Genomic DNA, 25,855 nt, shown 5'->3' with positions numbered 1-25,855 from the left:
TCTGAAAAAGTATAGTCATTCCTCTAGACATATATTATTCAAATTGCATAATCATTTAGTGTTCAAACCAAACTGAAAGCAGTTAAGAATTCTGGAATTAAAAGTGTTGTTTGAGTTTTAAGTTTTTGAAGATTTATAACAAAACTTACTTAAAAAGTTCTTTTTTGGGGTAGATAGTTTAAATTTCAGTATTAAGATTCAGGATTGCATTGATCAGATTACTTAAGGCATTTTTTCATGAAAATTTTCAGTATACATGTCTCAGTTTTTGGTTGAATATTTATATTTCAAACAGTTTCAAATTTAAGAAACTTAAGGTCAGGAGCCATCAAGTTTTATTCTGTTTGTGACTACTGTATTCCTTGAAAGTAATGCTTTCCAGAATTACTCTTCTCACAGATTGTGGAATAATGTTCATTGGCTCACAAGGAGTCCTAAAGGGTGGGGTGTGGTCTTGTTTCTTTGTGAATGGGGCAGCGCTGTCTCCTTTGCCTCTTGATATTGAGCTCTCAGTGTGGGTTCACTTCTTAGCCTGGGAACTTGGTCATAGACAGTGGCCTTCTAATTCTTTAGAAAGAAATATGAAAAATTTCAAAAGCACAAAACTATAGGAAGATAGTATAAGGAATACTCATGTACTAACTGCCAGATTTGTTGAAGCTTAACATTTTGTCATTTTCACTCCATTTTCTTTTTAATAAGAAATGAATCATTACAGATTCAGTAGAAGTTTCTTGTGCATACCTCTCTCATCCTATTCTGACCCTCTTACCCAGAAGCAACTTCTATCCTGAATTTGGTGTTTATTATTCCCATGAATGTTTTTAATACCTTTACTACCAATGTGTGTGTCCATAAAATATATGTGGTCTTTGTTTGCAAGGTTTCTGGTGCTGTATAAATATCATTGTACTCTACTGTGGTACCCAACATTTGCTCCACGTTATTTTGTTGAGGTTTATCTGTATTAATATGTGTAGGTTTAGTTCATTCATTTTAGTTACTATTGAGTATTAGATTGTATAAGTATACAGAATTTATCTTTTTTCTTTTGATGGACGTTTGAGTTTCTGTCATTTGCTGTTATGTGACTGTTGCATTGAACAGTTTTATATATTTTTCCTTGTGCACATGTGTCAGAGTTTCTCTAGCTCTCTTCTCATTCTTGGGATGTAATCACCTGGGTAGTGTTTAAAAAGTCCAGTTCTTCTCTCTTACTTGTGGAGATTCTGATTAAATTGAGAAGAAAATAGGAGAACTTCTGTTTATCTTTTATCTATTTATTTATTCAATTTTTGTCTCTTTTATAACATATACAGTTGTACATGCATGCAATTTATTAAAAATTATATATAGGGGCTGGCCCCGTGGCCGAGTGGTTAAGTTTGCGCGCTCTGCTGCAGGCGGCCCAGTGTTTCGTTGGTTCGAATCCTGGGCGCGGACATGGCACTGCTCATCAAACCACGCTGAGGCAGCGTCCCACATGCCACAACTAGAAGGACCCACAAGGAAGAATATACAACTATGTACGGGGGGCTTTGGGGAGAAAAAGGAAAAAAAAAAAAAAGTTAAAAAAAAAATTATATATAATGTCTTTATATAATATACATTTGTTAGGATATGTGTTTAGTTTGGATACAAAAATCAAAGGAAAGTTGCAGACCACTGGTATTATGGATGAGAATATAAATGTAAAGAAATAATTATAATAGTATCATAAGTGTAACAACAAAGGTATATGAGAGATACAGAAATATATGAGAGATACTAGCTTGGTGAGAATATTCCATCTTTCCCTGGATCTAGTTGAGTCATTGAAGCGTGGAATTGCAGACAGAGAAAGTGACACAGGCTGTGCACTGGGCAATTCCAAAGAATGCTATTTACATAGACTGCTATGTACGGTGTGACAGCTTTGATAATTATGCTAATAAAATAGTTTTTAGTGTTAAAATTTAAATAATTGTCTCATTTAATTCAGGCACAGCCAGTTGGAGATTGCGATTTTAATGTTCGTCTGCAGTGTATAGAACGAGAAATAATAAATCCTCGACATGAAAAAATGAAGACTGGACTCATTGACAAAACACAGGAACCATTTAGTGTCAGAAATAAGCCATTTTTTGACATCAACACTTCCAGAAAGGTAAAGTTTTCTAATTAGTACTCACACTGTATCATAACTCAGCTTGTGAGAGGAATATGAGTGACATTATCCTGCCAAGTTGTCTTGATTTTTCTAAAAATTACTTGAATTGAATATAGTACTATTCTGGACAAACATGTACAATTCCCAAGTCGTCTTCTCTTTAGTAAGATTCTTAGTGGTGGAAACAAACTAGGTTGCTTACTTGTTTTTCATAATAGTTTTTGATTCATGGCTGTTGGTCCATATTATCTTTTTCAAAAAGCTGTACTGTAAATGGCAGAGAATTATATAGTGCAAAAATCACCTGTTAGGCTTTCTGAAGGTCAACAGTGTTTGGTACATAGTCTTATTAAAAAAATTCGTTTACATTAATTTACATGTGTGTATACATGCATATGGCAGGTTTTCTTTTATTATTTATTTTTGTTGTTTTGACACTTAAAATGCATCATATTAAACATTCTGGGCAGTTCTTTTTTCATATAACAATATGGCTTGGAAATAGTTCCACGTCACTGCGTAGAAATATGCCACATTATTTTTAACTGCTGCATAGTATTTGACAGTAAAGATGCAGCATGGAATCGTTATTTTTTGGAGGAGGGGCGCTTATGATAGGATAATATAGGAAATATAGCAACCTGTGCAATTATATGATTTAGACTCCTTTCTGGTGTAATCTCACATGTTAGATGATGGACATTTTTGCTGTATTTTACCTGCTTATGCTCGTGTCCACTCAGTTTGCTAGTAGCCCTTGGATATAATATTAGCAATAATCCCAGCACTGTTGAATACCTGTCTTTTTTTTCTCAACAGATACAAAATTAGCATTCTACTTTCATTAATATTTTGCATAATGACGACTTGACATGGGCTTGTTGGTTGACTTCTGCTGCCATCATTTCCCACAGTTCACTGCTTGCCTTTTGTGTCTTTTGGCAGCAGGGATGTTATAGGAGTGCCTGCAAGAGCCTCTCCCTTCTGTGCCCTGCCCAATTGGTAGGGTAAGGATAACGTTGACACTTAACGTGGGCCACATTTTTGGTGGAAATCTGCTAATTGGAACTATGTACTCTTATAGAATTATTTTCTAAATTAAAAATACAGTGTAAAAGTTGGGCAGAAGCCAAATTGTTTGTTTGCATTCGTCTTTTTAAAAACTAACTTGACAGCTTGTGCTGTCATAATTCAAAATTCAGCATTTAAGAAAATGTGTCTTAGTATAGTTTCGTTAGTCAAAATCAGTACTGCTTAGAAATCCTTGCCAGTGGATGACTATGATAACTGAAGCAGTTATGTTGAACAACTTTTCATGTAGTTTTTCACTAGAAAAACATGATGCTCTTACTTCTTTTTGTTTATGCTTAGTTTATATTACCCCTTTTTAACCTTTTTAAAATTATAGGATATTCTTTTTTTTTAAACAGTTCTAATATTTAGAATTTTAAATATAGGTCCCTTTTCAGTTCTTACTGTTATTTTTTGTTCTCAATTTCTCTTACCAACGTGTTTTTGGTTGTAGCACACAGCAGAGTTGGTCTTAAAGACTAAGACTGTAGTAACACCAGTTATAGGATAGTAGCTGCAGGCGACAGCTTATTGCTCTAGAGGTTCTTTTATTTTTATCTTTGCTAATGGGAATGGTGAAATAGTGATATTATGAATGATAACACATGTGTCAGGGAAGTATGTATCATTTTTATGAGGAGGCTAGTTTTTATGTGGTTTTAAACAAAATTTGCAACTATGAAAAATGCATGCTTTTTGTAGAAAATAATAGAATTTCATTTCTGTATATCTATAAACTCTTCATGATAACTTTGATTTTAGAACTTTATTAATGTAGCTCTATTAGCAGCGTCTTCATTGCTTCTAATTTGATCCGTCAAACACCGTGAAGGGATAATGAGTTGTTCAGTTTTTAACTTAATATACATAGTTAGAAGACTGCTTCCAAAATAATGATAATAAGTAGCAGTTTCTCAAATTACAATTTTATTTGCATTTCCAGTTTGAAGTCCAATTAAAAAAGAATTAACAAAATTTTAAGTTGTGCAACAAATAGTTTCTCTGAAAGTTCCCTGTCCGTTTATCATCTTCTCAGAAGAGTAACCGTTGCTCTTAGCATTTAGTGTATCCATCACAATTTCTTTATGCGTATACAAGCAAATATATTTATTTATATTCTTACCACCCTTACCCAAGAGGTGATTCTTAACACACTGTCTGTACCTTGCTTTCTTTTTACTTAACAATATATCTGAATCCCCTGGCCCCAGTATTGGTACATAGGAATCGTCTTCCTTCTCTTTTTACGGATGCACAGATTTCCATCTTATCAGTGTACCATAATTCGACTATTCCATAGTCATAGACATTTGAGTTGTTTTTAGCCTGTTGATAGGTTTTTGTTTGTTTTGCTTTGGATATCCATTTGTTTTCTGTACCAATTACTGAAGAAACTCTCCTTTTTTCATTGAATTTCTTTTGCACCTTTATGAAAAATAAGTTGTCATATATGTGTTGGTCTGTAGCTAGACTTTCTGTTCTGTTCCCTTGATCTGTTTGTCTATCCTTATGCTGGTTCTACACTGTCTTGATTACTTTCGTTTATAATAAATCTTGAAATCAGATAGAGTTAATCTTCCAACTTGCACGTCTTTTTTGAAATTTTTTGGCTCTTCTAGGCCTTTGCATTTTCATGTGAATTTAGAACCGGCTGTCAATTTCTACAAGAAAGCCTGCTGGGATTTGGATTGGAGTTGTGGCGAATATATAGGTCAATTTAGGTGGAGAATCGACATCTTAACAATGTTGAGTTTTCTAGTTCATCAACCTAGTATATCTCTTCTTCTGTTTTATTTTCTCTTAGAGATTTTTGTGGTTTAAGTATCAGGTTTTACTCATCTGACTTTTTTCAGATTTATTTCATACTTTTTTTTTTTTTGAGTAAGATCAGCCCTGAACTAACATCTGCTGCCAATCTTCCTCTTTTTGCTGAGGAAGACTGGCCCTGAACTAACATCCATGCCCATCTTCCTCTACTTTACATGTGGGACGCCTGCCACAGCATGGCTTGCCAAGCGGTGCCATGTCCACACCTGGCATCTGAACTGGTGAACCTGGGGACGCCAAAGTGGAATGTGTGAACTTAACTGCTGCCTCACTTGTCCAGCCCCTATTTCATACTTTTTGATACTATTGTAAATAGTATTTTAAAAATTTCAAATTTCTACTTGTTAGCAATATAGGAATATATTGATTTTTTTAAAAAGATTTTATTTTTCCTTTTTCTTCCCAAATCCCCCCAGTACATGGTTATGTATTTTTTAGTTGTGGGTGCTTCTAGTTGTGGCATGTGGAACACCGCCTCAGTGTGGCCTGATAAGTGGTGCCATGTCCGTGCCCAGGATCTGAACCGGCAAAACCCTGGGCTGCCACAGTGGAGCATGTGAACTTAGCCACTCTGCCATGGGGCCAGCCCCAGGAATATGTTGATTTTTGTATATTGATCTTTTATCTTACAGTCTTGCTAAACTATTTATTATTCCAATAGCTTTTTGTAGATTCCGTCACATTTTTTTACTTAGGCAGTCATGTCATCTGCAAACAAAGGGCACTTTTACTTTTTTTTTCCTAACCTGGATGCTTTTCATTTCCTTCTCTTGCCTTATTACATTGGCTAGAGGCTTTCATTTAGTGTTGAATAGAAGTAGTGAGAGTGAACAACCCTTTTGTTCCTCATCTTTGAGCAGGAAAAATTTGTTTTTAACTATTACGTATGATGTTAGCTGTAGGACTTAAGCAGATGCCTTTTATACAAAATGAGTTTTTAAACTTAAACTGTTGATTTTGGTTTACTAACTTTCTCCTACTCTTGCTGCATTTTGTTATTCTTTGTATATTTTTTGTAATAATTTTTCAGTTGATTTTCTTGGATTTTCTAGGTATTCAGTCATATTACGTGTAAATAGGCATAGTTTTACTTTTCCAGTTTTTCATACATTAATTTTTCTTGTCTAATTCAATTACATACAAGTACAATTTTAAGTTGTAATAATAGTTATAGGGATCCTTGTCTTGTTCCTGAGTTGAGTGCTAATGCTTCTCGTGTTTCTTCAAAGTATAATATGTTGTCTTTGAGTCTGAAATCTATTTTATCAGCTTAACCAAATGTCTGTCTGGTTCTGTTTTACTGAGTCATTTTACTTTTAATCAAGAGTAAGTGTTCAATGTTGTCAAATGGCTTTTTATTTACTATAGATATAATACTATTATTTTTTCCTGTTTAGATCTGTTTATCTCAGAGTTATGTGAAAATATATTCTAACGCTGGAACTTGCTTGTGTTCCTGGGATGAGCCCTACTTAGTTTTAGTATGTTATTATTATTTTTTAAAGACTTGATTTTTTTAGAGCAGTTTTAGGTTCGCAACAAAATTGAAAGGAAGGTCCAGAGACTTCCCATGTACCCCCTGCCACCACACCTGCATAGCCTCCCACGTTATCAACACCACTGACTAGAATGGTACATTTGTTGCCAAGGATGAACCTACATTGACACATCATAATCACCCAAAGTCCATAGTTTACATGAGGATTCACTCTTGATGTTGTGCATCCTGTGGGTTTTGACAAATGTATAATGACGTATATGCATCATTATAATATGGTACAGAGTTTTTCACTGCCCTCTGTGCTGTGCCTCTTCATCCCTCCTTCTCCCCCTCTCCCCAGGCAACCACTGATCTTTCTACTGTCTTTCAAGTTTTGCCTTTTCCAGAGTGTCATATAGTTGGAATTGCACTATGTAGCCTTTTCAGATTGGCCTCTTGTACTTAGTAATATGTATTTAAGTTCTCCATGTCTTTTCATGACTTGATAGCTTCTTTTTTGCACTGGATAATATTCCATCATATAGATGTACCATAGTTTGCTTATCCAGTCACCTACTGAGGGACATCGTGATTGCTTCCAAGTTTTGGCAGTTATGAATAAAGCTGCTGTAAACATCCATGTGTAGGTTTGTGTGGACCTAAGTTTTCAGCTTCTTTGGGTAAATACCAAGGAGTGTGATTGCTGGATCAGATGGTAAGAGTTTGTTTAGTTTTGTAAGAAACCGCCAAACTGTCTTCCAAAGTGACTGTACCATTTTGTATTCCCACCAGCAATGAGTGAGAGTACCTGTTGTTTCACAACCTTGTCAGCATTTGGTGTTGTCATTGTTCTGGATTTTGGCCAGTCTCATAGGTGTATAGTGTTATCTTATTTTTTAAAAAATGTGCAATTCCCTAATGACATTTATGTGGAGTGTCTTTTTATATTCTTATTTTCCATCTTTTGGTGAGGTGTCTGTTAGGATCTTTGGTGTATTTTTTAATCGAGATATTTATTTTGATATTGTTGAGTTTTTTAAATTTTAATTTTAGTTTTTAATTATTTTTTGTGAGAAAGATTGGCCGTGAACTAGCATCTGTTGCCAATCTTCCTCTTTTTGCTTGAGGAAGATTGTCCCTGAGCTAGCATCTGTGGCACGCTTCCTCCATGTTGTATGTGGGATGCTGCCATAGCACCGCTTGATGAGCAGTGTGTAGGTCCACGCCTGGGATCCGAACCTCTGAACCTCGGGCTGCCAAAGCAGAGCATGCAAACCTAACCACTATGCCACCAGGTTGACCTGTGATATCATTGAGTTTGAAGAGTCTTTTTATATTTTGGATAATAGTCCTTTTCACATGTGTCTTTTGCAAATATTTTCTCCCAGTCTGTGGCTTGTTTTCTCATTCTGTTGACATTGTCTTTCACAGGGCAGAAGTTTTTAATTTTAATGAAGTCTAGATTATCAGTTATTTCTTTCGTGGATCGTATCTTTGGTGTTATTTCTAAAAAGGCACTATCGTACCCAAGGTCATCTAAGTTTTCTCCTGTGTTATTTTCTAGGAATTTTATAATTTTGTGTTTTACATTTAAGTCTGTGATCTATTTGGAGTTTATTTTTGTGAAGGGTGTAAGATTTGTATCTAGGTTGATTTTTTTGGCTTGTCATATCCAGTTGTTCCAGCACCCTTTGTTGAAAAGACCATCTTTGCTTCCTTGTCAGAGATCAGGTGTCTCTATTTATGTGAGTCTGTTTCTAGGCTTTCTGTTTTGTTCTATTGATCTATTTGTCTATTATTTTGCTAACACCACACTGTAGTGTTGTTCTTCAATTTTGTTTTTCTCCTTCAATATTGTGTTGGCTATTCTGGGTCTTTTGCCTCTCCATATAAACTTTGGAATCACTAGATTAACATCCACAGAATAATTTGCTGGGATTTTGACTGGAGTTGCATTTAATCTATAGATCAAGTTGGGAAGAATGACATTTTGATGATTTTGAGCCTTCCTATCCATGAACATAGAATATTTCTCCATAATATATTATTTTTAAAAAATGTACTGCCTAGTTTTCTCTAACATTTTATTTAGAATTTTTGCACTGAGGTTCATAAGTGCTTTTGTTCTGTAAATCTTTGGAAACTTTTACATCAATGTTATACTCACTTTATAGAAAGAATTTAGGATTTTTTTCTTTTTTTAATGTTTTGGAGTAATTTTAATAGCATCGGAATTATCTAGTTTTTATGGAATTTTCCCATGAAACTATTTGGGCCCTAGTGCTTTGGGATTAGATTCACAGGGTTTGCACTTCCTCCAATTCTCCTATGGAAATTGGTATGTTTAGATTTTCTTTCTCTTCTGGGTCTCTTTTGGTAAATTATGATTCTTAGTAAAGTATCTATTTCATTAATGTTTTAAAATTACAGTCATGCATGGCTTAATGATGGAGATATGTTCTGAGAAATGTATCGTTAGGCCATTTCTTCATTGTGTGAGCATCATGCATAGCATGTACTGAGGGCGAGCAAAATTTGCCACCCCAAAATGTATCTCTTTGACATGAGGATTATTTTAGGCTGATTATTTTTGAGAACAAAAGACACAGAAAATTTTTCTCCTTACTTCCCCCGTAACTGCCTAAAAGAATTCAGATAAAGGAAGCTGTTTCAGAGAGCGAGCTATCACCTTAGCGTAACACAAACTAGGTAATAGACAGGGAGGAATCTGGAGAAGCCTGTTTGCTGGGCTCCCCTCTGTTTGGCCAAACACTTGTTTTCCAAATGTTTGCTCCTTTTCACTACCTGTGAATTGCCTTCCTTCCCTTTGAAGTCCCTGGCTCTCCCCACCCCCAACATCTTCTTTTGTCTTTAGCTGAGATGGTATTTAAGGTGAGGGCTTCAGCCATTTTGGTAAGTTACTTGGTTTTCCTGGGTTTCTTTCATGTATACATGTTATTAAACTTTTGTTTGTTGTTCTTCTGTTAATCTGTCTCATGTCAATTTAATTCTCAGACCAGCCAGAAAAACCTAAAAGGGTAGAGGAAAATTTCTCCCTCCCTTGCAGTACTTAGCAAACCTAGATGGTATCACCTACTACACACCTAGGCTGTATGGTACTAATCTTACAGGATCATTGCTGTGTATGTAGTGTATCATTGACCAAAATGTCATTATGTGACTCATGATTGTACTTGTATAGAGTTGAGGAAAGTAATTGATTATCAGACTTTACGTTTCTTCTGTTTTTGTGGTTATTTCCTCTTGGATGATTTATTATTTGAATGTTTCTTTGTTTTTTTCTTAATAATGGTAGTTGTTTAATTCTTCCCCCTCTAATAAACCAGGCTTTGGATTAATGTTTTGGTTTCTGCTTGTTTCCTAAGCAAAATCTGCTTTTACTTTTATTAATTCCTTGTTTGTGCCTCTCTTTATTTTATTGTTCTTTACTGACTTTTTAATTAATTCATTAATTTCTTTTTTTCTCTTAGATGTTAGTACTTAAAATTTCTTAGATGTTAGTACTTCTGAGTCAGCTGTAGTCAAATGTCTAGAATATGATATCTGATAACTTTTGTCATGTTTTTAAGAATTCCACAATTTTGGTTTATATTTTTGTCTTTCCTACAGTTGTTAAAGAGTTTTGAAATTTCAAGGTGGAAGGACCTTTTTATTTTCTGAATTGGTTAATTTTAGATTTTATTGTGCTGAGACGAAAGAATATTATCTGTACTTGTTCTGCTTTTTGGAATTTATTATGAGATGTAATCAATTTTTGGGCTGTTTCTCAGGCACTTCAAAAGATTTAAAAATTTTTATGGTAAGGATTTTGATACGTGTCAGATCTGCCTTGCTAATTATGTTTTTGTTTTTAGTCTTTTATATCTATATTTATTTTTGATTCAGTTGATTTGTCCTAGACTAAGAGAGGTGAATGAAAGCCTTCTAGCACTATTGTCTGTTTAATTCTTTTTTTTTTTTTTTTTTTTTTAAAGATTTTATTTTTCTCCTTTTTCTCCCCAAAGCCCCCCGGTACATAGTTGTATATTTCGTTGTGGGTCCTTCTAGTTGTGGCATGTGGGACGCTGCCTCAGCGTGGTCTGATGAGCAGTGCCATGTCCACGCCCAGGATTCGAACCAACGAAACACTGGGCCGCCTGCAGCGGAGCGCGTGAACTTAACCACTCGGCCACGGGGCCAGCCCCATTGTCTGTTTAATTCTAATACCTTCTAAAGTTTCTTGTTCGTGAATGTTCATGCAGTGCTTTTTGGTGATGATAAATTCATAGATATTCTTATTCATTTGGATTTATATTTCTTAGAATTATAAACTGTTCTTTTTTGATTTGTTTAGTCTTTTTTATCTTGACTTCTAAGATTGTGACTAATATTGTGAGTCCTGTTTCTTTTTGTTTGTATTTGCCTTTGTCCAAATTACTATTTCAATTTTTTTGAATTTATTATTTTTTCGGTATGTTCTTTGTATATAGCAGAGTTTTGTTTTTCTTTGTGATTCACACTGTGAGTCTTTTATTATTTAAAATTTTAAACAGCTTTATTGAGCTGTAACTACATGTCATACAATTCACCCATTTAAAATGTATAATTTCAATGAATTCAATTCAGTCCACAGGGTTGTGGAACCATCACTACAATCAGTTTTAAAACATTTTCATCACCTCCAAAAGAAACTGTACCCATTAGCAACCATTCCCCACTTTTCCCCAAACCCTCAGCCTTTGACAGCCACCAGTCTACTTTCTTTCTCTATAGGTTTGCTTATTCTGGACATTTCATAGAAATGGAATTGTACAGTATGTGGTGTTTTGTGACTGGCTTCTTTCACATAGCCTAATGTTTTTAGGGTTCATCCGTATTGTGGCATGAATCAGTATTTCACTGCTTTTTATGGCTGAATAATATTTCATTATACAGATATACAATATTTTGTTTATCCATTCTTCAGTTAATGGCAGTTTGAGTTGTTTCCACTTCTTGGTTATTGTGTATAGTGAATGCTGCAAATATTTATGTGCAAGTTCTCATGTAGGCATGTGTCTAACTTTTATTTATTTTTTATATATATTTTTTGAAGATTGGCCCTGAGCTAACATTTGTTGCCAATCTTCCTCTTTTATTTATTTGTTTTCCCTCCCCAAAGCCCTAGTACATAGTTGTACATCCTAGTTGTAAGTCCTTCTAGTTCCTCCATGTCAGATGCTGCCACGGCATGGCTTGATGAGTGATGCTAGGTCTGCACCCAGGATCCAAACTGGTGAACCCTGGGCTGCCCAAGTGGAGCGCATGAACCACTGAGCTATGGGGCTAGCCCCTAACTTTTGTTTTTTAAAGTGATGATTCATGCCATTTACATTTATCCATAGGAGAGAAATATTGGATATCAATGCTATCATTATGTTTTCTATTTTTACAGTTAACCGTAGGTCTTTAATTCTGCTGTTACAATGTGTGTGGGTGCAATGTGTTTGTAATTTTCTGGTATTTCAATGGTCTGTATTTTTATTCTAGTGGTTAGTTTCATAATTATATCTTTATATGATATCTTTAGTTCTATATTTCTTTACATATTACCTATTGAATCCCTACCTATGAATACTGTAAGTAGCATGTTTTTTTTTTGCTTTCCTTCTTTACTCTCATTTCTGTAGTTTTTAATGAATAATATTACATTCCTACTATTAAATATGCTTATACTCTACTACTTTGATTTGTTAGCATTAAGTGATAATCTTGGAATACCAGCCCATTCTTTCTCCCTTTTCTCCTCTCAATTTTTCTTCATATTATTTTCATATTTTGGGGGTAGATGGTATTTACTTTCTGTTCTTTCATCCTAATCCCCACATTGTTTTATTTTACAGTTAAATACTCTTTAATGCTTTGATAACAGTGGTCCTTTTCCCATAATTTTCTCAGCTGTTTCTTGCTTGGCTGAAGTTTCTCTCTTTATATTTTTCTAAAGAGTACTTCATGAGAAGAGTAGTCCCTTAGCTATGTTTGAAAATGTTTACTTGTTGTAACCTTTGTTTTTGAAGGGTTGTTTAGAGACTTATAAAATTTTTGGCTCACACTTAACCTGTGAATGTTGTTCCACTGTCTTCTAGCATTTAATGTTGCTGTGAAGCAATAAGATGCCATCTGATTTCTTGTGTTTTTTCTCCCCATTTTAATTAACTTAATCTTTTTGTCTCTTTGCTCAAAAGATTATTTCTTCATCTTTAAAGTTCAGAAATTTACTAGATGTATCTTGGAGTTGACTTTGCTAGGTCAGTTTTCTCTGGCACTTACGTGCTTTTTAATATGTAGATTTAAGTTTTAAGTTTTCTTGACTTATGTCTTTAAATATTTGAGATGTTACATTGTTTGGTTTTCCTCTTTGGAGGTTCTGAGTGTGCTCATACTCTCTCCTTTTCCATCTAACAAAGCAGCAGTTCTCAAACTTTAGTGTGCATCAGAATTATCTGGAGGGCTTATTAAAACAGATTGTGGGCTTCCACTCCCAGATTTTCTGATTTTGATAGGTCTGCAGTGCTCTGAGAATTTGCAGTTTCTCTCAAATTACCTAGTGGAACTGCAGCTGCTGCTCCAGGGACCTACTTTGAGAAGCACTGCTCTAAATTTTATATTGTTGCCCTGATCCTTTTAAACTCTTTTTCCTTAGTTTCATTTCATTTTGTTCTGTCCATTAAATATACATCATCTCTTGTGCCTTCATTTCTGTGATGATTTTTTTCCTTGAACTTTTTTCCTATGTTTTGTCATGTTACCTTTTATTCAGTTGTTTTGTATCTTTTTTTAAATCTTTACATTTCTGCTGTGTTGCTCTTTATAGCAGTGAGACTTTTATTAATTTCTTAAAAGTCATAATAGTGTTTGATAATAAAAATTTTCATTTGTTTTATGGCAGTATTTTTCTGTCGAGTCTGCACTGTCTGTTATTATTGCATTTCTGCCTCTTTCATTCAGTATTTTTGTATTACGCTATGTAAGTTCCTTTAATGTTACTCATCTTGAAATAGATTAGATATTCGTGGATCAGTTATTTGCTGGAGGTTGCTATGGGAGGGGGGGTACAGGGAGTAATATTTTAGATTATACCACCCAAAGCTTCACTTCTGCCAAAGACTCAGACTTGTTCTAGACAGTATGCTTTTCTGTGTGATACTTTTAAGTGGACCCACCAGATCTGTTGCTCTAAAGTAGGCCAGGAGCTGGAGTGCTTCTGTCCCCAGTCCTTTTCACCCTGGTTCCTGCACTCAGTATTTCAAACGTTGAAATTAGCTTTTGCGTTGAAGGGCAAGCTGTTTACTTGCAGGGAGTGTGTTTTTGTGCACGGTTTCTGAGATCTGCTAGTTCTTCCAGTTACACTCTGAACTTTCTTTAGCCCTTTTTCTCTTGAAGTGCCTGTCAGATTCTAGCTGCTTTTTGTAGCCTACACTTGTATTTTAGAGTCTGTGGATTATATTTGCCTCTGAGTTTTGCTGAAAACTGAGGTTACTTAAAAAAAGTATCTTTGATAAATAAAAATCACACAGAAAAATCTTTCCTTGTTGCTTAGATGTTATTTCCAGGAGGAGAAGGAGAAAGCTGAATCCATGTTCATGCTGCAATTTCAAGGCAATAATTTGAAAGCCTTGGGTTTGATTGAAGCATTGGGCATATTTATGGTTTTTGTTAGAGACGACATTAAGTTCTCTTAGATCAGGCAATTTATTTTTCACTAAAGAAATGTAAACAGAATCACAATTCAGGTTTCCTGTGGGGTTTATGCCTACATATCACTGGAATTTATCTTGCTGTTTTTAGTTGAGGGAAATTGTAAGCATTAGCCTGTATTTAAGGTAGAAATATCCTGAACTCTTATAATTTTTTTGTGTTCTGAAAGAAAAATGGTAGAAATCTCCAAATACAAAAGCTGAATGATGCTTGATCCTCCTTGCTTTTGTTTGATGGCCTGGCAGTTTCAGAGTTGTTCCCCTCAGCTGTCACTTTACTGATGGTCCGCTCGTCCCTTTCCCTCACTGAAGTTCCCTCCATTGTCTGGGGTGTGTTCTGGTTTATATATCTTCTTTATATTTCAGAAATTTCTTCAAATCTTTCTCTTTTTCTGGTGGTCCTCCAATTGCTTTTTATTTTTCTGGGTTAATTTCATTCTTATCATTTTATTGGTGTCTCTGATTAGAGGGAGTGAAGTACGTACCATCTTTAACTACAGTGCTAACTCAGTTACATTTTTAAGAAAGACATGTGGGTATTAAATGCCCACATTACATCAGTTTTAAGCATTCTGGTTTCTTTGGACATACTTAAAATTGTTATTTTGACATTGATTATTTTTACGTAATATATTGATTTAATTTTTTCTCTCCTGCATTCTGGAAAATCTTAAGATAGGATTCAAATGAAAGATTTAATTTTCCCCTAAAGTCAGTTTCTTTCCTCCAGTGTGGAATTTTTACCATTTTCTGCAATATTTACTTTTTGCTTTACCTATTTTCTTTGTAATCTCATCTTGTTATTTTTTCTTCTCATCTATTCCTTTTTTTTTTCATTGAGTTAATGATAGGTTACAATCTTGTGAAATTTCAGTTGTACATTAATGTTTGTCATTCGTGTTGTAGGTGTACCACTTCACCCTTTGTGCCCACCCCCCACCCCACCTTTCCCCTGGTATCCACTAAACTGTTCTTAGTCCATAATTTTAAATTCCTCATATGAGTGGAGTCATACACAGATTATCCTTCTCTTGCTGGCTTATTTCACTTAACATAATTCCCTCAAGGTCCATCCATGTTATTGCAAATGGAATGATTTTGTTCTGTTTTGCAGCTGAGTAGTATTCCATTGTATATATGTACCACATCTTCTTTATCCATTCGTCTGTTGATGGGCACTTAGGTTGCTTCCATGTCTTGGCTATTGTAAATAATGCTGCAGTGAACATTGGGGTGCATAGGACTTCTGGGATTGCTGACTTCAAGCTCTTTGGATAAATACCCAGTAGTGGGATGGCTGGATCGTATGATAGTTCTATTTTTAGTTTTTTGAGGAATCTCCATACTGTTTTCCATAGTGGCTGCACCAGTTTGCATTCCCACCAGCAGTGTATGAGGGTTCCTTTTTCTCCACAACCTCTCCAACATTTGTTACTATTAGTTTTAGATATTTTTGTCATTCTAATGGGTGTAAGGTGATATCTTAGTGTAGTTTTGATTTGCATTTCCCTGATGATCAGTGATGATGAACATCTTTTCATGTGCCTGTTGGCCATCTGTATATCTTCTTTGGAGAAATGTCTGTTCATGTCTCCTGCCCATTTTTTGATTGGATTGTTTGATTTTTTGTTGTTGAGTTGTGAGAGTTCTTTATATATTATGGATATTAAGCCTTTGTCAGATATATGACTTGCAAATATTTTTTCCCATTTAGTGGGTTGTTTTTTTGTTTCAATCCTGTTTTCCCTTGCCTTGAAGAAGCTCTTTAGTCTGATGAAGTCCCATTTGTTTATTCTTTCTATTGTTTCCCTTCTCTGAGAAGGCATGGTGTTCGAAAAGATCCTTTTAATACTGATGTCAAAGAGTGTACTGCCTACGTTTTCTTCCAGAAGCCTTATGGTTTCAGGTCTCCCCTTTAGGTCTTTGATCCATTTTGAGTTTATTTTGGTGAATGGTGAAAAAGAATGGTCAATTTTCATTCTTTTACATGTGGCTTTCCAGTTTTCCCAGCACCATTTGTTGAAAAGACTTTCTTTTCTCCATTGTATGCCCTCAGCTCCTTTGTCAAAGATAAGCTGTCCATAGATGTGTGGTTTTATTTCTGGGCTTTCAATTCTGTTCCATTGATCTGTGCACCTGTTTTTGTACCAGTACCATGCTGTTTTGATTACTGTAGCTTTGTAGTATGTTTTGAAGTCAGGGATTGTGATGCCTCCCGTTTTGTTCTTTTTTCTCAGGATTGCTTTAGCAATTCAGGGTCTTTTCTTGCCCCATATGAATTTTAGGATTCTTTGTTCTAATTCTGTAAAGAATGTCATTGGGATTCTGATTGGGATGGCATTGAATCTGTAGACTGCTTTAGGTAGAACGGACGTTTTAACTATGTTTATTCTTCCAATCCATGTACATGGAATGTCTTTCCATCTCCTTATGTCGTCATCCAATTCTTTCAGAAAAGCCTTGTAATTTTCATTATATAGGTCCTTCACTTCCTTAGTTAAATTTACCCCGAGGTATTTTATTCTTTTTGTTGCAATTGTGAATGGTATTGTGTTCTTGAGTTCTTTTTCTGTTACTTCGTTATTCGAGTATAGAAATGCTACTGATTTATGTAAATTGATTTTGTACCCTGCAACTTTGCTGTAGTTGTGGATTACTTCTAAGAGTTTTCCAATGGATTCTTTGGGGTTTTCTATATATAAGATCATGTCGTCTGCAAACAGTGAGAGTTTCACTTCTTCACTCCCTGTTTGGATTCCTTTTATTCCTTTTTCTTGCCTGATTGCTCTGGCCAGGACCTCCAGTACTATGTTGAATAAGAGTGGTGATAGAGGGCATCCTTGTCTTGTTCCTGTTTTCAGGGGGATGGTGTTCAGTTTTTTCCCATTGAGTATGATGTTGGCTATGGGTTTGTCATACATGGCCTTTATTATGTTGAGGTAGTTTCCTTCTATGCCCATTTTGTTCAGAGTTTTTATCATAAATGGCTGTTGGATCTTGTCAAATGCCTTCTCTGCATCTATTGAGATGATCATGTGGTTTTTATTCCTCAGTTTGTTGGTGTGATGTATCACGTTGATTGATTTGTGGATGTTGAACCATCCCTGTGTCCCTGATATGAATCCCACCTGATCATGACGTATGATCCTTTTGATGAATTGCTGAATTCTGGTTGCCAAAATTTTGTTTAGAATTTTTGCATCTATGTTCATCAGTGTTATTGGCCTGTAGTTCTCTTTTTTCGTGGTGTCCTTGTCAGGTTTTGGTATCAGCGTGATGTTGGCCTCATAGAATGTGTTAGGAAGTGTTCCATCTTCCCTAATTTTTTGGAATAGCTTGAAAAGGATAGGTATTAAATCCTCTCTGAAAGTTTGGTAGAATTCCCCAGGAAATCCATCTGGTCCTGGGGTTTTATTCTTTGGGATGTTTTTGATTGCTGTTTCAATCACTTTCCTTGTGATTGGTCTGTTCAAACTGTCTGCCTCTTCTTGAGTGAGCTTTTGGAGATTGTAGGAGTCCAAGAATTTTTCCATTTCCTCTAGGTTATCCATTCTGTTGGCATATAGTTTTTTGTAGTATTCTCTTATAATCCATTGTATTTCTGCAGAGTCTGTTGTTATTTCTCCTTTCTCATTTCTGATTTTGTTTATTTGAACTTTCTCCCTTTTTTTCTTTGTAAATCTGGCTAGTGGTTTGTCAATTTTATTTATCTTCTCAAAAAACCACCTCTTTGATCCTTTCTACTGCCTTTTTCGTTTCAATAGTATTTATTTCTGCTCTAATTTTTATTATTTCTCTCCTTCTGCTGACTTTGGGCTTTATTTGTTCTTTTTTGTCTAGTTCAGTTAGGTGTAGTTGAAGATTGCTTATTTGGGATTTTTCTTGTTTGTTAGGATGTGCCTGTATTGCGATGAATTTTCATCTTAATACAGCTTTTGCTGTATCCCATATGAGTTGGTATGGCATGCTATCATTTTCATTTGTTTCCAGGTATTTTTTGATTTCTTCTTTAATTTCTTTAATGATCCATTGCTTGTTCAGTAGTGTGTTGTTTAGTCTCCATATCTTTGTGCCTTTCTCTGCTTTTTTCTTGTAATTAATTTCTAGCCTTATAGCACTATGATTGGAGAAGATGCTTGTTATTATTTCAATTTTTTTAAAATTTGTATAGGCTTGCCTTGTTTCCCAACATATGGTCTGTCCTTGAGAATGTTCCATGTGCACTTGAGAAGAATATGTATTCCGCTCTTTTAGGGTGAAGTGATCTATATATGTCTATTAAGTCCAATTATTTTAGTTTTTCATTTAGCTCCACTATTTCCTTGTTGATTTTCTATCTGGATGATCTATCAATTGATGTGAATGGGGTGTTGAGGTCCCCTACTATTATTGTGTTGTTTTTAACATCTTCCTTTAGGTCTGTTAATAGTTGCTTTATGAATCTTGGTGCGCCTGTGTTGGGTGCATAGATATCTATAAGCGTTTTTTCTTCTTGATGAAGTGTCCCTTTGATCATTATATATTGTCCCTCTGCGTCTCTCTTTACCTGTCTTATTTTGAAATCCACTTGGTGGATTTCACTGATATAAGAATGCAACACCTGCCTTTTTTTCCTTGCTATTAGCTTGAAGTATTGTCCTCCACCCCTTCACCATGAGTCTGTGTTTGTCCTTGGGTCTGAGGTGTGTTTCTTACAGGCAACAAATTGTTGGATCTTGTTCTTTAATCCATTTTGCCACTCTGTGTCTTTTTATTGGAGAGTTCAATCCGTTCACATTGAGAGTGATTATTGATGCATGTGGACTTAATGCTGTCAATCTGTCGCTCATTATCTTGTTTTCCTGTGTTTCTTTTCCTGTGTGCTTTAGACTACCCATTTAATTCTGCAATTTCTTATGCTGGGTTTCTTAGATTTTTCCTTATTTATGATTTGTGACTCTGCTGTACTTTATTTTAGTCTTTACCTTGAATTTTGTATTTAGAATCCCGTGTATAATATAGTCTATTCTCTGGTGGTCTCTTACTTACTTGACCAATACTGATTTAGACCCTTTGCTCTTCCCCTCCTAAATAATTATTTTCATTTCTTATTCCAATTCATGTTATGAATTTGTAGTTAGAGTGATAAGATCGTCCTTGCTTTGGTAGTTTCCTTACCTTTACCCTAATGCTATAGTTGAATATTTGCTATCCTGTTCTGGTTCTATCCATTGGTCTCCCTAGTCTGTGGATTGTGACCCCTTTCTCCCTTTTTTCTTTTTTCAGATATGAGAGCCTTCTTGAGGATTTCTTGTAGTGGAGGGCTTTTAGTTACAAATTCCCTTATCTTTTGTTTGTCTGGAAAAGATTTAATTTCTCCCTCATATCTGAAGGAAATTCTTGCTGGATAGAGTATTCTTGGCTGAAGATTTTTATCTTTTAAAGCTTTGAATATGTCACTCCATTCTCTCCTAGCTTGTAAGGTTTCTGTAGAGAAATCCGCTGACAGTCTGATAGGGACTCCTTTATTGGTTATTCTCTTCTTTTTTCTTACTTCCCTGAGTATTCTTTCCTTATCTTTCCTTCTTGCCAATTTTACTACTATGTGCCTTGCAGTAGGTCTTTTTACATTGACAAATCTAGGAGATCTGAAAGCTTCCTCTACACACATTTCTCCATCAATCCCTAGATTTGGGAAGTTCTCTTCAATAATTCCGATTAGCACATTTTCTGCTCCTTTTTCCTTTTCCACGTTCTTGGGAATTCCTATGATCCTTATGTTCTTACTCCTCATTGAATCCACTCTCTCTTGGAGATTTTCCTTGTTTTTTTTACTTCTTAGTTCTCTTTCTTCTTCTGTCTGGAGCCATTCAGCCTGTCTATCTTCAATTATGTTAATTTGCTCTTCTATGGTGTCTACACGGGCATTCAGGGAATCCGGATTCTGTTTTATCTGGTACATTGTGTTTTTCATCTCAAGTAATTCTGTTTGATTCTTCTTTATGATTTCAATCTCTTTTGTGAAGTAACTCCAGAACTCGGCTTGTTTCTCTATCTTTCTCTTTACCTCATTGAGTTTTTTGATTATAGCTGCTCTGAACTCATTATCACTTAGTTTACCTAATTCCAAGTCCTCAGGACTTAATTCTGTGTTTTTATTGTTTTCCTTCTGGTCTGGGGCTTTTATAAATTGCTGGATGGTAGAGGAGTGGTTTTTTCGCATGGTGGTAGAATTCAGTTACAGTTACAGCCTGTCACCACTAGATGGGGGTCGAGAGTGGCGTTAGCTCTCCACCTTCAGGCAAGATGGCTGCGCCCAGTGGCTTTGCCGGGAGGGAGGGGCTGCTATTCTCACGCACCGATCTGGATTCAGATCAGTTCTGTTCTCTGGTCTCCCAAGGCCCTGGGTTTATGGGGTCCCCGCGGACGGAAGCTTTCCGCCTCAGCGGGTCTCCACTGAACCCACGGCAGGAGTCGTGGATGATCTCCCGGTCACGCGGCCCCTCCCCTGCTCCTTCCCCACCCGCGCTGCAGCGCAGACTCTAGAGGAGGGAGCGATGTTCTCTCCTACCGTTCCAGTGCCTCCGAGGCCGTAAGTAAGGTTTATGATCTCTGCCTTCTTGGTATTCTAGGTCTCTAACGTGTTGGCATTAGATTTATTCTCTGAAATTCAGTTTTTCCTATCCTTTGTTGTATTTTGGAGGGGAGAGAATCCCGGCTCAGCTCACCCTGCCATTTTGCTCCGCCCCCACATCTATTCCTTTTCTTATTTCTTTTTCTTAGGTGGTTTTGTCCTCTGGCATCCTACTGAGGATATAAAACTTTTCTAAAAATGTATTCCTTTTTAATGGAACTTTTAAGTGGAATTTATTTTTAAAGTCCTACTCTTTCTGTGAGTTTTTATGATGATATTTCTCTTTCCTTAATGATGAAAGATTCATCCAGTCGTAGTGCTTGTTAGTCGACAAGGGTTGTAGATGGTTCTTGTCTGCAGTCTGTTTAAATTTCAGTTGGCATGCTGGTTTGCATTCATGGCAAATGAATTGTCTGGTGGGACTGTGCTAGAGTGAAGTGGATATTCTTTTATCTTCTACTGCATGGTCCTCTGAACAGCTGGAGTACATGAATAGTATAGTCTCCAATAGGCACTGCTGTTTCTGATCTTTTTGTCTTTTTTTCAACTACTGTACTTCTTTTTGTGAGTGACTATAAAACTAATAGATTTATTCTTTCTTCCCAGTTATTTTCTTGGACTTGCTATTTGTACCAGTGAAGGAAGTGAAGTTCTCTAAAAGATTTAGATTGTCTAGAGCAGCAGTTTTCAGACTTTTTGGTCTCAGGACCCTTTACACTCATAATAATTATTGAGGACCCTGAAGAGCTTTCATTTATATGAATTAGGTCTAGCAGTATTTACCATATTAGAAATGAAAGTGAAAATATTTATTAGTATAAAAAAATGTACTATATTAATAGAAGAAACATTTTTGTGAAAAATAATTATATATTCTGAAGCAAAAACAAGTTAGTGTAAGTAGTGGCATTGTTTTACCTTTTTGCAAATTAAAGAATGGCTTAACTGAAGACAGCTGAATTCTCATGTTCTTTTTTTTATTCCATTTGTTGTGATATCATGTGTCATGTACCTTTTGAAAAACTCTACTGTACACTCATAAGAGAGCGATAATGAAAAGGGTAAATTATTACTTAGCAGTATTATCAAAATAGTTTTGACTTCATGGATCACCTGAAAAGGTCTAAGGGACCCCCAAAGATACACTTGGAAAACCATCCAGAAGATGGGGAAAGAAAGGGCACAGGAGCAGTTTGCCCCATGGTGTTGGGACACACATGGAAGAACAGCTGCCCGGTTTCTGGTTGGTATAAACCTTGTGTTTGTGATCTGTAGTAGACAGTGAGAGAATGGGTATGGGTCATTTTTTTGGTCAGGTTTGCTGCCTGCATAGTGTGCAAGGGTCCGTTCACCAAACTTTTTGATAGAGATTTATCAGCCTTGAAGTTCTGGTAGCTTGTGGACTTCTTTGTCCTGATGTGAGATTTAAAGTTTTCATCCTGTGTTTTTCATAGGCATTTCAATAGATATTTTTGGAGAGTTTGTATCAGGAGCCAGCCTGGTGGCACAGTGGTTAAGTTTGCATGTTCTGCTTCGGTGGCCTGGGGTTTGCCAGTTTGGATCCCAGGTGTGAATCTACACACTGCTTGTCAAGCCATGCTGTGGCAGGCGCCCCACATAACATAGAGGAAGATGGGCATGGATGTTAGCTCCGGGCCAGTCTTCCTCAGCAAAAAGAGGATTGGTGGCAGATGTTAGCTCAGGGCTAATCTTCCTCAAAAATAAATAAATTAATAAAAATAAATAAATGCATCCACTTAAAAAAAGTTTGTATCAAAGCTGCTAGACAGACAATATTTTTAACTGCAAAGCTCTATTATTTGTTTAGTCTGAGAAGCTGCTTTGTGCATTTTATAATTATTTTCCCCTTTCTTATTTTCAGGACATGGTAGTTGTCTGTTACATAAGTAGGTGGAATGACCACTCTAAAATTTTAGCCATTTAGAGAGCAATAAGATTGACTAATGTGTTCTTGCCTAATTAGTTGCATATTTTTCTGCTGAATTGGCAAAAATCATTCATTTTCTTCTTTGGTAAACTCAAATTTTTACTTTAATGTGACTAAGCCTTATCTTGGGTTATTTCCCATTTGCAGAGTTCTGTTTCTGCTGAAATAGTACGTTGTCTTTTTTCGTTTCCTGCTTGTCTGCCTCCCTCAACTCCATACTTTTCCCTTAGTTACGTTCCCTGTAGGGTTGTATGCAGCTAGGATCCAGTCAGAGAGCATGCAGGGAATCGATCTAGAATGGTTTTAGGAAGTTATGATGGAATTAAAAAAAAAAAAAGTAAGACTCTTGTCCCCTTCTTCCATCTCATACAGTCAAATGAAAAAAATTTAAAGAAAGAAAACGAAAGACCTAATTCTCTCTTAAAAGTTCCTAACAATAATTTATTGCTTTTCTCTGCTTGGAGTCATTTTACTTTCTCATGTCCGGTTTGACTGCTTTATTAAAATTCTCTGGAAAATATTTTTAGAATGATTTATCGTTGTTTTGAAAGTAAAATATTAGTTATGTCGGATGAAAGTTTAATAAATGTGAATATCTCCTTTCTAATAATTGTTGAGAGGATTAAACAGAGAATTACAAAAGTTGTTCTTTTACTACATTTAATTTTTCAAGGGCATGTACTCAGCTAGTTTAATTAGAATTTTACAAATATGTATCTATTATTATTATTGCATACTCTGCGTTTTTATTTGCCTTTTTTTTTGCCTACTTTGCTAGGTTGGAAGTTTAGGTTTTATTTATATTTATGTATTTTATCTGGCATTTAGATTTATTTTCTAGCTAATGCCTTGCTTTTCTTTATTTTCTTAGTTTATCCCTAAATATAAATTTATAATTTTTAAGTCTTTGTCCAAGACTAGTAGTTCATAAAGAAAATCTAGCCATAAAGTTTATATATTTATGTATGTAAGTTTATGTATAAATGTTCAGTGACTTTATCAGTGTCTTATTGTTTATATCATAGTAAGAGGAGAAGAACCTTTGAGAGTTTGCTATTGCAACTATGGTTGAAGAGAAGAAAGACTGCTTAAATGTGAAGATCTGTTGTTCACTCATCGAGGTTTTCAATGATTATGCCTAATTTTTTATGTAATTACAGATATAATGGTGAAACAATTTTGGTTTAAAGACAGATGCAAGATAAAATTAGGATAACTTTGTGTATTTTCATATTTCTGGTGTTCAGTTTTGCATTGTGTAGTTAATATGTCATTCATTATTGAAATTGAATATGGCCTGATGGATCCTTTCTGTCTCATTCACTTACTATTTCAAAGGAGAATTTAAGAAAATCACAGTAATGCATCATAAAGAGAGTTCTTAATTGCTTTTGTATGGTGAGTCTCAAGATTTATTGTCCCAGGAAACTTCTTTTAGGGTAGTAAATCTTGTTCACTGAAGCATGAAGAAATCATTATATCTGGTGACAAATATATTTTAAACATTTTTATGAAAGATTCATAATTGTATCATGGGGAAATTTCTATATGTTTGCTCAGTATAATAGCTGAAGATTTTTTTATAATTAACATTTAAGAGATAGGTATTAGTAGATTCAGAGGGAAAAAATGATTATTGGCCTCTAAAATGATAAGGAGGCAGTCCCTTTCATAAAAAAATCTGGTGGATTAATTGTTCTAACCAACTCTGGTTGTGAATCTACTGAAGGTTAGCAGGATTGACATATCACGCAGGTGTCTTCAAATTCAACTGAACAATTTTTAAAGTGGGTATCTCTCATCAATGTGAGCCAGTACTTTGATATTAATGTCTTAGGTACTAGATTTGCTAGAATTTTAAAATGAAAGACTGAAGTTAAGTAATAACTTTTGCCCTTTCCAATTGTATAGAAAATTAAAGTGAACTTCCTATTGGTCATTGTTGAAATGATGGAGGGTACTTAGTTCCAGCACATGAGTTTAAAATAACTTTTATAGTAAATCTTAATGATTTTAATTAAAAAAATTCACTAACCTCATCACATTGCTGAAAGAGTAGAGATATGTAACAACTTCAGACTTTCTTAAAACCTGCAATATATAGTATTTCAATATCCCCCCAGAACTGAAGTGATCAGGGAAATGAACTTGGAGAGACAGTTGAGAAATTGAAAACTTTTGGAGTGGATAAGGAAAATCAGAGACATACATTTTTTTAGTTGGATTGTATTTTTTGCTTATTGAACACACATCTAGTCAGTTTTATACCCTAAGCAGAGTCAGTCTTACAAAAAGTAAAATATAGAAAACTTGTATGTCATTGTTGAAGGGTTGCAATAAAATTTAAAGTAACTTATACAATTTCTAGAAAAAGTGATTTGTGCCTCTTTGTTTTATTTCTAGCAGTAGTATTTCAAATACGTTGTGTAATGTTTAGTCATAGAATATTTAGTCTGTGATGGCTTCACAGGGTACAAGTGGAGCATTGAAGAGCTTGATGTGATTGTGGAGTCAGAAATTAACTACTCCTAATTTGTGGCCTAATCCTATTATCTAATTAATTGGGTATGGTTTTATATTTATTCATGAAAATGCTTTCAGAAGTCACTTCAGAGAAGCCTTCGACTATCGGTTCAAGCAGTCTCGCTAAGGCTTAAGATTCTGAAGCAAATGCGTGAGAACAAATTGTAAATCACAGGCATATTTAGTTCTACAACTTTAAGTAATGAAGTTTGGGAAGCTTATCAGAAAACTCTATTGTTCACAGACAACCATGTTTTCTGTGTCTTGTTTTACCAATAAGATGGCATTGATTGTAAGAATAGGCCCTTATTTTTGGATGAGAGACCTCTGCCAGTTAAACTATGGTGTGCTGACTATTGTAAGATATGTTCTGTTTTCAGAGAGGTGAAAAAATGTGGGCTATCTTGTGAAATGGGGAAGTATGTATTTCCTGATAGAGGGGCCTATATTTTCTCCATGCTAGCTTATAAAATTGGTTCACATAAACCAGGTTTTCAAATAGATTAGG

General features: G+C 35.3%; 1 protein-coding gene across 1 annotated transcript in view; it reads left to right on the top strand.

The window, feature by feature from the left end:
• Nucleotides 1–25,855, top strand: part of RNGTT (RNA guanylyltransferase and 5'-phosphatase) — a 281,137-nt gene that overhangs the window by 98,359 nt on the left and 156,923 nt on the right. Inside the window, exon 11 of the mRNA XM_044757216.2 lies at nucleotides 1,982–2,146. Coding sequence (XP_044613151.1) covers nucleotides 1,982–2,146 — 165 coding nt within the window. The remainder of the gene's footprint in view (nucleotides 1–1,981; nucleotides 2,147–25,855) is intronic.

The sequence above is a fragment of the Equus asinus genome, chromosome 24 (assembly GCF_041296235.1).
Source record: "Equus asinus isolate D_3611 breed Donkey chromosome 24, EquAss-T2T_v2, whole genome shotgun sequence".
Classification (NCBI taxonomy): domain Eukaryota; kingdom Metazoa; phylum Chordata; class Mammalia; order Perissodactyla; family Equidae; genus Equus; species Equus asinus.
The sequence above is the reverse complement of the archived record's forward strand: the minus strand, read 5'-3'. Positions and strand labels throughout refer to the sequence as shown.